Consider the following 14,665-nt stretch of genomic DNA (forward strand, 5'->3'; position numbering starts at 1 on the left):
CCAGGTAGGAAAGTTAAAGGTGTAAAACACGCTAAATCATACTGGACAACTTTATTTAAATAAGGTCCTGCTTTTTTATATAGATAAAACCTATACTCATCAAGTAGATATTTAATCAAGTTATCAAATTACAGTACAGATGTTATAGATTTGCCTCAACTCTCCATATGTATACACTGGTTTCTACACTTTTATTTATTTCATAAAATTTATACACCATTCGATTGTAAAAAAAAACCTCCAAGTGGAAAAATTCACAAGCATACTTTAAAATACACAAGTTAAAATATTAAAGACAGATTAAAATCACTTCAGCTTTCTAAGCATCTGGTTAGGCTTGTCTAAAGAAGAATGTTTTTTGCAGATGATGAAAAGAGTACCATGAAGACGCTTTCTTAATCTCAGTAGGCGGGGGTTCCAAAGTGCAGGTGCTGCCACACTAAACAATCGAATTCTTAAAAATGCAGAACAGTTATCACATGGCACCTAGATAGCATCAATTCTGCTGATCAAAGTGGTCAAATGGGCACACGTGGACTTGCGCAACGCATATTCCAGTATCCATTCAACTCTAATGACTGTCTTCCTCAAAGTGCCTATGGAAGGGCAATCCCCACCATAGTAAAAGCCAGTCACAACCTACAACTCTGATCTAAGCAGCTCAATGAGAGAACACATGAGCAGGATGCAGAAGGGCCCAAGTTCATCCCTTGACATTTAGTTGCCTAGAGCAGGTCTAGGAAAGCCCATGAGCAGCACCTCTCTAGATCTTCAAGCGCATGTACAGTGGACGCTCGGGTTGCGAACGTGATCCGTGCAGGATGCACATTCGCAACCCGCAGCAGCATGTCTGCGCATGCGTGGGGCTGCTGTGCATCCGCCAAAACCCGGAAGTAACCCGTTCCAGTACTTCTGGGTTTTGGCGATCCGTACCCTGAAAAAACGCAACCTGAAGCGTCTGTAACCCAAGGTATGACTGTATTGCATTTAATACCTCCCTTCTGCCAAGGCAGTTTACAAGTTTAAAATACTAAAACAAATGAATGACATACAATGTAAAGATGGTCCTGTGGAGGACTAGAGACGGCCCCAATGACTACCATAAATTGGCAGTAAATTGGCACCTTGATGCGACATCTGTCACCATCTGAAGCTACAGAGCCAAGAACATGCTACAGAAGGCATAACAACCTTGACTACCAAGTGCAGGTTCTCGTAACAACACCAGGGAGTCCTGTAGCTTTCCAAGCACCTGTTTGGAACAATTTATTATCCCGTTTATTTATTTACTTATGAATATAAGATAAAGGCAAATAAAGTTGCACCTTCTTTTTCCAAGATAAGCTGCTCAGATGAGCTTCATCCTAAGGAGGTGACCGCTTAAAAAAGAAATCCAAAGTCCTATCTGTGCTTTGCCTTGGCCTTTTGGCCCTAGAGGCTGTGGGTGTCTTCTGTTTACTTTTGCCCTTACTTGGAGGGCTGGTGGGAGGCAAAGATGGCCTGAAGGCGTCAGTTCCTGAGAAAGAATTCTGCAGCTCCACAGCAAAGTGGTAGTCCGAGTGTTCTGTGAACTCCCATACCAACACCTGTTGATTACATTTCTCGCACAGCATCGTGTCACCAGTACAGGGCTGAAGAGCCCAACTATCAGCCCCTACCTGGGAAATTCCAGCAGCAGGATGCACTTCCTTTTCCTTGCACAGATCAGGGAGCTCTGAAAAGACCTCAGGCACTTCTGTTTCTAAAGGGGTCTCCAGGAGCCCTGCTTCGGAGCTGGCCACAGACTGCTCCACCGAGAGCTGTTTCTGCATGCAGTCTGGGTTGCTCCTGGTGATACTTTGTTCCGCAGGAACTTTTGGAATCTGGCTGTTAATGGGGGTGAGTCGTTTATCCTGACAGATACTGGACTCTGGTACGGATGGTAAGTTCATTTCATTGCTGACACCAGGAAGAGAGTTCCTGGCCATAGCCTGGGCCTGTTTCTTTTCCACTGCCCTCTGAAAAAGCATCTGAATAGGATTGGTTGTCTTCTTGAGGGTCTCCTTTTTGGGGCTTTCAATGGACTTGCCATTTGGGCTGGATGCACTGGTGCAAGTGGCTTGGGTACCTTGGCTGTCAGTCATCAGGAAGGAAGTAATGTTCACGGAGGAAGCACGAGCTTCTGAAAACTTGCTCGCAGAAAGCTGAAGAAGTGTAATGGGAGGAGACCTGTAGGCGAGGGCACATTAGCAAACAATTCAAAGGGAGTAAACTCAAAAAATAAGGTTGCACAAATATTTTTCAGCAATTTGCTAAGCCTGGAAGAAGCTGGCCCAAGGATATGTGATGAGCAACCCTCATCTTAGCTCTAATCGGAATAAATGTTCTCATATCATAAATATTTGTCTTAACAGCGTGGCTGTCCAGCCCACTAGTAGTTCATTTTCTGTTCTAGCACAGACTCTGCAATATGTACATTGGAAGAAGGGATAAAGCTAACATTTCCTCCTCTGCAGTAACACTCTTGTGTCCAAGGGGGGGGGGGGGAGTTCTCACCATGCAGCCTGCTGGCCTCCTGCAGTATTGCAGTTCTGGATTAGCACAAAAGCATCTCTGCTGATTTTATGAGCGTCATAATTTGCTAAGGCACAGCAGCGGGATAAGCCGTTGGCATGTTTATAGCCCTGCATATGGATCCCAATAGTCAGCTGTTTAGCTACGCGGTTGTTCTGTTGGAAGAAAGATATACAGTATGTAAGAATCCTGACAAGAAATGCTTGAGATATCAATAACTTGGATTCTAGGAGGACATTCTTAAAAAGGGGGGCAGTGGGTATCAGGCTGGATCAGGCATAGGCAAACTCCGGCCCTCCAGGTGTTTAGGACTACAATTCCCACCATCCCTGACCACTGGTCCTGTTAGCTAGGGATGATGGGATTTGTAGTCCCAAACATCTGGAGGGCCGGAGTTTGCCTATGCCTGGGCTGGATTAATCCAGATGTGTTCCAGCAGGGAGCTTAACCCTACTGTCTTTCTCCATGATTCTCCATTGAAGCTAAAAATGTAGGAAAACTATAAGGAACTCTAGTCTTTAACAAGAGCTCAGTACTCATGAGCAGCTCACCTCAACTGTGACACCATCTGCAAGGAAAGTCCAATGCTAAAAAGGGATGTATTTGTTATTTTCAGGAAGTGATCTAAAGGCACATGCTGTAGTCAGCTTAATAAAATGAGCTGGTCAAGGTCCAGTCAGTGCTTAGTGGAAAGATGGATATACCACCCATAGGCTTCATATGCTAACTAAATAATGGCACGAGTGGAATAACATCCACTTCTGCAATGGGACTTGGTCCTCCTCTCTGTGACTCCATCCCTGCTCCCAAATTACTACAGAGGACTGGCGGGGGGACGGACACCCAGAACAGATTGAGGGGACATACCCCTGATTTGCTGAAGATACTTAATTACTACAGACCTCTAGCAAGCTACATCCTGACAAATGATATGTATGGTTACCAGAGGCAGGCACGCTTGCTCTTCTCAACCCAATTCACAGAGATCTCCTTCAGGCATCAAGTACTCAATGAGATAATAGGACTCTATCTTTCTCTACTTACTTGGTCTCTGTCCTTGTTGAGTCTCTCCTCCAGCTCCAAGGCCAGCTGCAGAAGCCAATGCTGTACCTACATACATAATTACTGTGTTTTTCATTATTGTCTTGGGACACTGCTCAGTTTACTACAAATAGAAAACCAAAATATGCAGGGAACATCCACAGGACATTTTTATCAGATGGAAGGCCAAGAACAACAACAAAAGCTTTCGGATCTCTAAACAAACAATACTGTAGGGGGAGAGTAATGTTTTCATTTCTGGTTATGTTTATGTTTCTATATTGCAAAGCACCCTGTGGTCTTGGGATGAAGAGCAGTATAGAAATTTAATAAATAAAATAACCTTGAAATGATCGGAAATGTTGCCACGGAGCAATTCAATTGCAGGGAAAGATGTGGTTGCAAAATGCTCAAAGGACAGGACTCTGCATTAGATGCTAAAATGGAACAAGGATCTCATTTGCTAGCACTGCAGAGAGAGATCATGGTCCAAGGAATAATATATTAGCTCATCAGCAGGTCACAGGAGACATTTGGCACTCTCCTCCCCATTGATAGAATTCTTCAACAATTTATTGACCATTTCAGAGCAAAGTGATGCTGAAAGATGATGACCAAATTAGGTTTGAGAAAGGGTGCAGCAATGTGTGCTGCCTTATCTTTTATTCCTGCTCTCAGGGCAAACTTGGTTTGGCTCTCTGGACACTCTCTTACCTGCTTCTGAGTAACCAAAGCTGTTTTTCCGCGGAAATTCTTACTACAGCCAATGGATTTGGGCAACTGTCTAGGTTTCACAGGCTCATGCTCCATCCCTCTGCACAAATCATACAACCAGGAGCTGCAAAGCATATATGGAAACCCGAGTTAAATAAAGAAGTGGTTCCAAGGTTGGAAATGTTACTTATTTACTTAGAGACATCCAATGTATCTGGCACCTGCACACAAATCAATGGAGACGAGGATCAAGTCCAAGAGTTAGATTCTAAAGAGAATACAGGCAAGGCAAATGGAGAGCTCCCTATCATAATTGTCTCTGCCACTTAACAGCACATCTGAATAGATATTGGTATACAAACTGCATGGCGTGGCTATTAGTGATGCACCCTAATCCGTTATGACATATTTTGCTGGGGTGCCGTGAATCAATAGCAAGGACCAAGCTGGATATTATGGGAAGAACATGGAAATATGATCCTGGTAGATCAGCATCAATTTTGTGTCCAAAAGACAGTTGATGACATAATCCACTGCTACCGTCTGTATCTTCTTCCTTTGGTGATTACTTGTAGCCGAGGACGACTGTCTTCCATAAACATGGTTTTAGCAGTGAGTCTGTAAGTGAATGTAGAGGCCAATTCTGGATCCACACATCCTTCCACAGTGGGGACATAGGTTTCCAGGTAGGAATTGATCATGGTGAGGGTTTGCCAAGCATGCCTTCCTTAGTGTGTTTCTCCCTTTCGTCCTGAGTTTGAGCATCTTCAAAACCAATGACACCTTTGGGAAAGGCTGTTCTCCATTTGGAACGCTTGCAGGCCAGTGTTTCCCAGTTGTTGGTGTTTATACTACAGCCCTCTGTATAAAACCCCCACAGAGGGTATATTGTTTTGATTTCATAATAGCCTTATTGGGTTAACAGAGTCAGATAAACTCTGCTGTCCCACTTGGATAAATATGTAATTACATGACCTCATCTGCTGTAGAAGCGAATATGTTAAATAAATTGCAGCTTCCTGCTATGGGCGACCATGAATAGAACATTTGGACAGTGAAAACAGCAGTCTCTATTACATATCTGTCACTTGAGGATGACACTCCATATGCATCTGATGAAACAGACTATCCTTTGAAAGCTTGTGCCATAATAAATCTGTCAGTCTTTAAAGCGACCCAATAGTCTCTTTTTGCTGCAGCTAACACAGCTACTGCTATAGAATTTGCACAGTATATGCATAATATTTGCTTCCCTTTTGTTATTTTGTCATATTAAGTGTTACTTCAATGCAATGACTGAAGTGAGCTTTTTAAAAATGCACGTGCTGCAATATTCCCTGAATCTTGTAGATGTTTCATCTGGTTTTAAGCAAATGCACTGCCTCTTAATGTGTTTGTGTCAAGTTCTCAGTAGAAATGAGACTTCGGAAACCCAAGACAGACCCTGTCTTGAGCAGAATCCTCAGCAGCATAAGCAAACATGAATGGAATCTGAATCTGTAGCAGAGGCCAGAACTTTAGTGAGCAACTTACCCAGTCTTCTCTCCAAAGTGGGTCTGAAGCTGTGATTCGCTGAACTGGATCAGCTCTCCTACATACTCCACTCCCAGAAGTTCAGTGATAGAGGCCCCAAGCTTCCCTCCAAGGTTGCGGCTATGGGAGAAAAGGAAAGCTGTCATGTGTAAAAAGGCAGAAGTCTTCAGACACAGGTTCTTGTGTACCAGCTAGCAGAAGGCAGATAGATAAGCAGGACAAGGAGAAAAAGCAATGCAAAACTTGCCTTTTTGAGACAGGCATGGAAAACATCCCAACGGAGCAAGAAATTAACAAGTAGCCTCTTCCTTACCTACACTAGTATGTGCAGGAGAAGAAATCAACTGGGAAGATAATGTAACAAAACAGCACCAGATATTTATTAGAATCATTTACATTTGCAACCAGGCCTGAAAAATCCCAGTCCACTCCCTAATAATAAACTGGCATATAAAAATATTGATAGTTTATCAATTTTCGCACAAAGGAAGGATGGCTGAAAAATAATTATGGCTCCCCAAATTCTGGTGCTTGCACAAGGATTTCCCCCCCTCTAGCATCCATTCTTATTATTATCTCTTGAGTGCCATTGGTCTGATGCTTACAATATACCCAGAATACCCCTAAACAATAATGTGCAGAAGAAAAATGCTAGTTCCGAGATTCATGAGTGCAATCTCACATGGGGCTTCTAGAAGCAGATCATCAGTTTTACATACATGTTGCTGATTGGCATCTTGCTAAAGAGCTGAGGGACGGAACCCTGTGACACCAGAGTCTGACGATTAGGCTTGTTGAGACCACAGGCCAGCTTTGCTAATACCTAGAATAAACAAAGTATCCAATTTAGGAAGCTTGGCTTTCCAAGTTGGGTTTCCAACACACACCTGGTCTATCAGAGTTTATTTTGCCATCTTAGAGAAAAGGCTGAATTGAATACACAAATACTGCAAGTAATGAGCTGGCAATTTATGTTTTCAAATGTTACCATGGATTGTTTTCTTTTCCAAATCACACCCAGTGTTTTTAGAAAGGAATTCAAAATTAAATGAAACTAGACATTGCATTTGTGGCGCTAGAGGGATAGAAAATCTCTCATACTGTCAGATTTTGGTTCTTATAATCAAAGAATAATTACGTCCTGCTGAATTTCTTAAACCAAAAGTTTGGTGGCAGGGAGAAGAGAATCTCTACTCAAAAAACTTTTACTGCTTCAGAGCTTATTATCTGGGCTAATCTTGTCTCCTCAAAGCAAACCTCATACAATGATACCCTTTTTTTATTTGGGTATATGACTTTTGTCTACGGCCTATGGCTGAAAGATCCAACAACAATTTGTTTATTCCTAATATTATGAATACAGAATAATACTGATCAAATAAATAATACTACCTCTAAGGTCTACTATATACACTAAATTCTAGCATTTTGCAGAATAGCTGTGTGGAAGAGGAAATCTCACTCTCAGGTGCTAGGTATCCTGGCCTCCTTGTGGCATCAATAAAATTATCACCTAGGGCAGGAATGGCTAACTCCATGTTTTTTGTTATTATAACTTGCATCTTCTCTCTCTCTATTAATCTCTTCTGTAAAAGTGCCAATAGTTTTAGAGCAAGAAACACAGTAAGCTGTTGTGCCTGCATGCTATAACAAGCAGTTTTCCTAGCTTCCGAATCAGAATACTTCATTCCAGCTTCAGGCCCTCTGTATAAGAAGGTTCAGAGGCAATTGCCATTAGTAACTGACTAGGTCCACACAAATGTGATCTAATAGGTTGAAACCTATTGAATAACTCAATTAGCTAGCCACACATCTATGTCCAGGAAGCTTACAAGAGGCTTAACCTGGAGATGTATTCCTGTAAATCCTGCTCTACGTTAAGATGCCAAATTCTTCAGTCCATCACATCATCCAATCTCACATTCTGGAGCTGTTCATAAAAATACATTTTACCAAAACCAGATTGCAGATGGTATTTACTACAATTATTGGGTCTAATCCTATCCTGAGTCCTCCATTACTGTTTTCTGTGCCAGGTCACAATAATAATCTGTTCAGAACAGATTCCACTGAATACATAGAGCAGCCAAGAGGTACACCGCTTTAGTAGTGCTGAGTTCAAAACCACAAACATGCTGGTCTTACACACACCTTGTTGTGAGAAATGCCAGCGGAACACCTAAATCCAGTGACAGATTCCACAGCTGCCCTCATTTCTTCCATAATGACAGCTCCCACTGTCAGCTGCAGCTCTGGACTGCTGGGATCTCCAAAAGGCAACGACTCGAGCCACTGTCGCAAACCACACTCCCGCAGTTCTTCTAAAAGGGAACACAATGCAACCTATCTCCAATCTTGATAGAATAATGATTGTCATGGCAGAGTGACAGGTCAGGAAAGCTACAAAAAGCACATAGTGCTGTAAAGCACCTAGAAAAGAAGAAATCAAAAGAAACCAGAAAGCCCTTTATAAGGCCATCCTTGGTCAAATAAGCCCACTCTTAGAAAGCAAAAGGAAGGAAGGAAGGAAGATCCTGCAGGGCAAACAAATAAACAGAAAGCAGGAGAGGGAAAATGGTTTTGCATTTTTGTAAAGATGTTCGCAGCCGAAGAAGTGCCACCCTTTAGGCAAGTCTCAAAGATTAGATTAATCAAAGTAAAAATGCAACACACAACCTAGCATACAGCTCACCCAACAAGGAAGTCTCATACCATTTGGCCTTCAAAGATGTTCTAACACTAGTAGCAAAGTAGCTGAAGATGTGCAATTAACTTAAGTGCTTAAAATAAATTTCCAAATTTGGAACTGATCTGAAGACAATAGCCACATGGGAAATAGCCACGCAGACTTGAGCAATAAGCTCTCTCAATGTACATCAGTCTTGGCAATTCCTACTGCTTTTACTCTTAACTACTCCCCAGATCTCTCCACTGCAATACTGGCCTTTCAGCAGCAAACTAATCACCTTCCTTTATTCCTGCTGTCTGATTTGCAGGTTAGAAAGCAGACATGTCTTTCTTTTTAGGGAACATTTTGCTGAGGTCAAATTAATCTGGTCTTACAAGCTGAACAAGAAGCACACTAAATATTAAAGGTAAAGGTAAAGGTACCCCTGCCTGTACGGGCCAGTCGTGTCCGACTCTAGGGTTATGCGCTCATCTCACTTAAGAGGCCGGGAGCCAGCACTGTCCGCAGACACTTCCGGGTCACGTGGCCAGCGTGACGAAGCTGCTCTGGCGAGCCAGCACCAGCGCAGCACACGGAAACGCCGTTTACCTTCCTGCTAGAAAGCTGTACCTATTTATCTACTTGCACTTAAGGGTGCTTTCGAACTGCTAGGTGGGCAGGAGCTGGGACCGAAAGACGGGAGCTCACCCCGCCGCGGGGATTCGAACCGCCGACCATACAAGTCCTAGGCACTGAGGTTTTACCCACAGCGCCACCCGCGTCCCTACGCTAAATATTAGAAAGCGACAAAATAGAGAAAAGATGCTTGTATTATAAGCTGCAGCTCAAGAAGAAAATGCTATGGTACCATATCCATTACCTCTGAAGGGCACACTTCCAATTTCTTACCATCCCTTCAAACCTTTAGTACCCTCACATGAACACTGAAGCAAAGACAAAACGAAAAATATATGGTAAACCTGGGAGTCGTGGATTTGCTCCACACCATCACCATGCTCTTCTGTAGACACACAAGTTTGAAAAGGAAAATACCTCTATATAGAACTATAATCTAAGCAGGATTAAGAGCAAGGGAAGTTGAAGTAAAAGAGTGGAACAGTATGTCTGAAGCCATGCAATACCTTTGTTGCCTGTATTCTCTTCTGCTGTGAGGCTGTCTGGCCATCCTTGGATGTAGGTAGTTGCCAACAGCTCTGCTTCAATAGCCTGCCCTTTCATCTTCTGAAGCCTTTCCTGCACAGCGCTAGTTAAATCCATGTAGGCTTCATCAATGCTGGCACGTTCAATCACAGCAAAGCGTGACATCACTTCCATCACCTCCACGCTGGCTTCTCGGTACCTATGTAGGAAGGAGACCCAACAATGCTCTAATATTCCCATTCCCTCTTAACTGATAATTCAAGTTAGGTCCAGTCGTGACCGACTCTGGGGTTGCAGCGCTCATCTCGCTTTATTGGCCGAGGGAGCCGGTGTACAGCTTCCGGGTCATGTGGCCAGCATGACTAAGCCTCTTCTGGTGAACCAGAGCAGTGCACGGAAACGCCATTTAACTTCCCGCCGGAGCGGTACCTATTTATCTACTTGCAATTTGACGTGCTTTCGAACTGCTAGGTTGGCCGGAGCAGGGACCGAGCAACGGGAGCTCACCCCATCGCGGGGATTCAAACCACCGACCTTCTGATCGGCAAGTCCTAGGCTCTGTGGTTTAACCCACAGCGCCACCCGTGTCCCTTAACTGATAATTAGGGTAACTAATTAGCAATACGACATCAACAGTGGTATACCAGAAAGTAGCAGTTGTCGTCCCCCCACCTCGCATGCTGCTAACAGAGCTACCTTACCTATTACAGATAAGCTCCAGCTGAAAAAGTATTGAGCTCAGTTCACTATACTCCAAAGAAAGCCTGGACTGTTCAATTTGCAAAGAACGGTAAAAATAATTTTTAGAGAGACTGCTGCCTGAAGACCCAGAATAAACAAACTGTATCCACATTGGAAAAAAACAGCAAAAGGGGATTCAAAAAACTTTCCCAAAAGCAAACCTTAGCCCCAAAGCAGAAAACTCATCAAAAGCATAGCTGATCTGTAACCATCCTGAACCCTATTTTGTTTCAGAGTACTTCACAATCACATGGACAACAATAGCTGCAAGTAATAATCAATCCAGGGCTTACTTGGTGAGATCTGCTTTACCATGGGCCTCTGGTACTCGCGCTAACAGGAGATCCGGACATAGTTTCTTTGCATCAGCAGCAAACATGTTTCTGGTAACTCCAAAAGCACGAGCTTCATAGCTCACTGCAATGATTCTGAGTTGGGTGAGGGAGAAATGATGAGCTATTAAGTTATGAGTTTAAGACAGTGAAAGGAACACACAAACCCAGTCACTTTTTTGGTTCAGTTTAGCATTAGATAATGAGTCTTTAACAAATTAACATGTTAAAAAAAACCCCACCTACAAATTACTGTAGCTTAAAAGAAAGGAGAGTTTTCCTTGCACGTTATAATATTTTAGCCATCTTAAGAGGAAGGTACATTTTTAAAGGTTTTGAGGAGATATTGAGAGGCAGGTGGAAGACTATAAATAGTTTATAGAATGCTAGAATCAATTTGGGTCCAGAAATAGGTAATTGTTAGTTGTATAGACACTTGGGGAAGTGGATTCCATGCTGCATTTGGCTTTCCCACCCTGAGAGGTGAAAATCAAAGTCCATTTTAGACTGGGAGTGTGCAGGAATGCATCCTATCATTTTGGGGAGAGCGGGTAGAGAAAACAAACAGAAACATGGGTCACAGGAAGGAGCATTATGAAGCAGTTGGGGTGGGGAGGCAACTCAGGAAGCCGCCCTATACAGTATCGACCCCACATCGATCGATCATCAACGATTGTGGCGGCGGCAGCAGCAGCAACTCGGCAGGATTTCTGGATTTGTCAGCCCTCCCTGGGGGTGCGGGCGATTAAAGCCTTTTGCTCTGACCACTGAGCGGCACGGCCCCTTTCCCCCAGCTCCTCCGCGTCAAGATCCTCCTCCTCCCACCTCATTCCGCCGACACGAGCAGAGCAGCAAAGCTAGCAGGGTCAAGCAGCAGCAGCAGCAGCTCCGTACCCGCCGCCTTTCCACGTCTTGTACTGCACCACGGCGCACGGCTTCCCGCGCAGGCTGGGCTCCAGGCGCTGCTCCACCTGCATGTAGAAGCAGTCCATGTCCGCCAAAGCCACCACCCGCTCCCGCCCGCGAGACATGGCGGGCCACGCGGGGCCGCCACGGCAAGGAGGCGAAGAACGGAGCCGGGTTCGGCTTGAGGGCCGCAGGTGCGATGCGCGGAGGCTGAACAAGCCCAGGCAACAGCTCAGCTGCCTCAGCCGCTAAAACTCCCGCCTTCACGCCTAAAGGACTACAACTCCCAGCATGCCTTTAACTACCTTTGCGCCTCGAACGCAGTTGCTTATACAGCAATGCATATTGGGAAATGTAGTCTTCGGAGGGGAAAAGAAGGCCACGGGTTAGACCGAGAACGGATTTCCCTCCGCCCCGTAGTGGAAGGGCCATCGATTACGTCATTCTTTCAGGGACACCGTGACGCGACTCTCCTTCACCAAACTAGCGGGATGATAGATGTAGAAATGTTAGACTGACAATTCCTTGAGCTGCTCAGTGGATTTTCTGAATTCCACCCCCGGTCGTGTGATCACTTTCGGAGAGGGATAAAAGTGACAGCTGCTCGTTCAGGGACATTGGAAGCTGACAGTAACCCCAATTTAAAATAAAATAAAAAAGCACGCATGCATTACTTTACAATTCTATCACTACACGTCAGAATCGGGTAATGCCGCTTATTATTTTTCCAATTGATGCATAGATTTACTGCGGACATACACAAAAAGCAAACTCATGGGGCTCATTAGACTTCTCTTTTCTTCCTAGGGACGAAAGTAACTCTTTCAGCTAGTTTTCTAGCTGAAAGAGTCACTTTCTAGGGAAAGAGTTACTTTCGTCCCTACGAAGAAAAGAAAACTAGAAAACTAGCTGAAATCTATTATGTTAGCTGAACGGGGTCGGCAAAGTATTCCCCCCTACAATAAAAAGTAGAGGCAGAGAGGGGTGTTATTTCTAGTTCAAGTCTTACTTTATGAGAAAGATGCGTGGGCTAAAAGTTTTTTGTTTTTTTTAAAAGAGAGATTACAGGAGCGAGCCTGAAGCAACCCGAAAGTTCCACGTCAAACAACGAAACCTCTCTAAACTTTCCTATCTCTACATGACGACCGTAGAGCTACTATCGCATTCACTGCCGGCGTTTAAGAAGCGTGTGCGAAAAAAGGTCGCCGGGGTCGCCTGCGCCTGCGCACTGCGCCACTTTGGCCGTCGCACCCGGCGCAGCGTTGCTCCCCTTACTCTCCTCGAGCCCGGTTGCCCGGGGCAACAGCGGCTTTCCTCTCCCCCCGCTCCCCCCCTGCCCCCACCCCAGCCCCGCAGCGCCATGTCGTGGGACCCGGTGAGCACCCTCTGCGAGCAGCTCGTGAAGGCGGTGACGGTGATGATGGACCCGGCCTCCACGCAGCGGTACCGCCTGGAGGCCCTCAAGGTACCGCCGCGCCTCCGCCTCCCGAAGAGCCCCCTGAGGCCGGGCGCGGGGTTGTTTTTGGGGCGGGGGGCTGCCTGAGGGGAGCCGGGATGGGTGGCAGGCAGACACATGGCCGGCGCCAGCTCGGGACTCCCGTGCGCCCCTCGCACCGCTGCTCCTTCGGATGCAGGTCGTGCCTCGTTGGCTTTCCGTATGCAAAGCAGAAACTGCGGCGGTTTCTGCCCCCCGAGGCCTCTCCGCTTTCGAAAGGGGTTGCCCCGCCGTGGGGAGCCTCGGCCTCTCTTCTTCCAGAGTGTGGTGTCGCTCCACGGCCATGCTGCCCCCTCGCCCGCCCTGGGGCCCACGTGGCCGGGTGTCTCCATTGCAGGGGGCTGAGCATCCTGCATGGCCGGCTTCCTACAGCGGTGAGCGGGGGCAAAAAAAAACCCCTTGCCTCCTCCGCGGACTCTCCGCGCTGGCCTGGGAGTGTGGCAATGTGTGAGTGTGCCCGCTGGGTGCGATCTCGACAGTGCAAGGCAGATTTTGTTGTTTAGTCGTGTCCGACTCTTCGTGACCCCATGGACCAGGCACTCCTGTCTTCCACTGCCTCCCGCAGTTTGTTCAAACTCATGCTGGTAGCTTCAAGAACAACCATCTCGTCTTCTGCCGTCCCCTTCTCCTTGTGCCCTCAATCTTTCCCAACATCAGGGTCTTTTCCAGAGAGTCTTCTCTTTTCATGAGGTGGCCAAAGTATTGGAGCCTCAGCTTCACGATCTGTCCTTCCAGTGAGCACTCAGGGCTGATTTCCTTCAGAATGGAGAGGTTGGATCTTCTTGCAGTCCATGGGACTCTCAAGAGTCTCCTCCAGCACCATAATTCAAAAGCATTAATTCTTTGGCAATCAGCCTTCTTTATGGTCCAGCTCTCACTTCCATACATCATTACTGGGAAAACCATAGCTTTAACTATATGGAACTTTGTTGGCAAGGTGATGTTTCTGCTTTTTAAAATGCTGTCTAGGTTTGTCATTGCTTTTCTCCCAAGAAGCAGGCAGATGTAAAAGGGGAAAGAATGCTTGGGGAGGGGCAGGGATTGTTATATTAGGATTGCCACCTTCTTTCTCTCACTCCGTACCCCACCCAAGAGTCCAACTGCGCTGACAAATTAAAAATCAACAGATGCAGGTCATGTAAAGCCACACTAGTTTTTTGTTTTGTTTCTGTGTTGCATTTATATCCCATTGCAGAACGCACAAAAAGTATACATTTCCTACAAAAGACACAAAACGTTTGGTTCCTGAGTATGTGAAATCTATCCAGTAGTAGAAGTGCTGGGGAAGGCAGCTCCGAGAAGTTTGAGGTGGTGTACATAGTTTACCTCTTCCCCATTTTGTCCTGATGACAACCCTGTGAGGTAGGTTAGCCTGAGAGGTAGTGACTGGGCCAAGATCACCCAGTCAGCTTCGTGGCAGAGTGGGGACCCACTAGGTCCAACCTCCCTGGTATTTCTACTTGAATAGGTTCTCTCTGTTTTGTGCACAGAAGAGCCCTGCCAGAGTTAAAGGAGATGACA

General features: G+C 45.5%; 2 protein-coding genes across 5 annotated transcripts in view; one reads left to right on the forward strand and one right to left on the reverse strand.

Moving 5' to 3' along the window:
- Positions 1-36: 36 nt before the first annotated feature.
- Positions 37-13,326, reverse strand: POLH (DNA polymerase eta). Of its 3 annotated transcripts, XM_028724328.2 has the most exons (11): positions 13,264-13,326; positions 11,955-12,132; positions 10,705-10,839; positions 9,652-9,869; positions 7,993-8,162; positions 6,561-6,664; positions 5,842-5,961; positions 4,309-4,432; positions 3,598-3,663; positions 2,536-2,708; positions 37-2,208 (listed from the first exon to the last, which is right to left on the reverse strand). In XM_028724328.2, exons 3-11 carry the CDS (start codon positions 10,788-10,790, stop codon positions 1,365-1,367), a joined length of 1,905 nt encoding a protein of 634 aa, XP_028580161.2. In that variant the 5' UTR covers positions 10,791-10,839; positions 11,955-12,132; positions 13,264-13,326; the 3' UTR covers positions 37-1,364. The 3 variants fall into 3 exon arrangements, with proteins under 3 accessions (XP_028580161.2, XP_028580158.2, XP_028580159.2); XM_028724325.2 differs by lacking the exons at positions 11,955-12,132; positions 13,264-13,326 and adding an exon at positions 11,638-11,915; XM_028724326.2 differs by lacking the exons at positions 11,955-12,132; positions 13,264-13,326 and adding an exon at positions 11,569-11,676.
- XPO5 (exportin 5) overlaps positions 12,883-14,665 on the forward strand; it is a 38,732-nt gene continuing 36,949 nt past the window's right edge. For both annotated transcript variants that reach the window (XM_028724322.2, XM_028724323.2), the window contains exon 1: positions 12,883-13,114. In XM_028724322.2, the coding sequence (XP_028580155.2) occupies positions 13,010-13,114 (105 nt within the window). In that variant the 5' untranslated portion in view covers positions 12,883-13,009. The remainder of the gene's footprint in view (positions 13,115-14,665) is intronic.

The sequence above is a fragment of the Podarcis muralis genome, chromosome 3 (assembly GCF_964188315.1).
Source record: "Podarcis muralis chromosome 3, rPodMur119.hap1.1, whole genome shotgun sequence".
Taxonomy (NCBI): Eukaryota; Metazoa; Chordata; class Lepidosauria; order Squamata; family Lacertidae; genus Podarcis; species Podarcis muralis.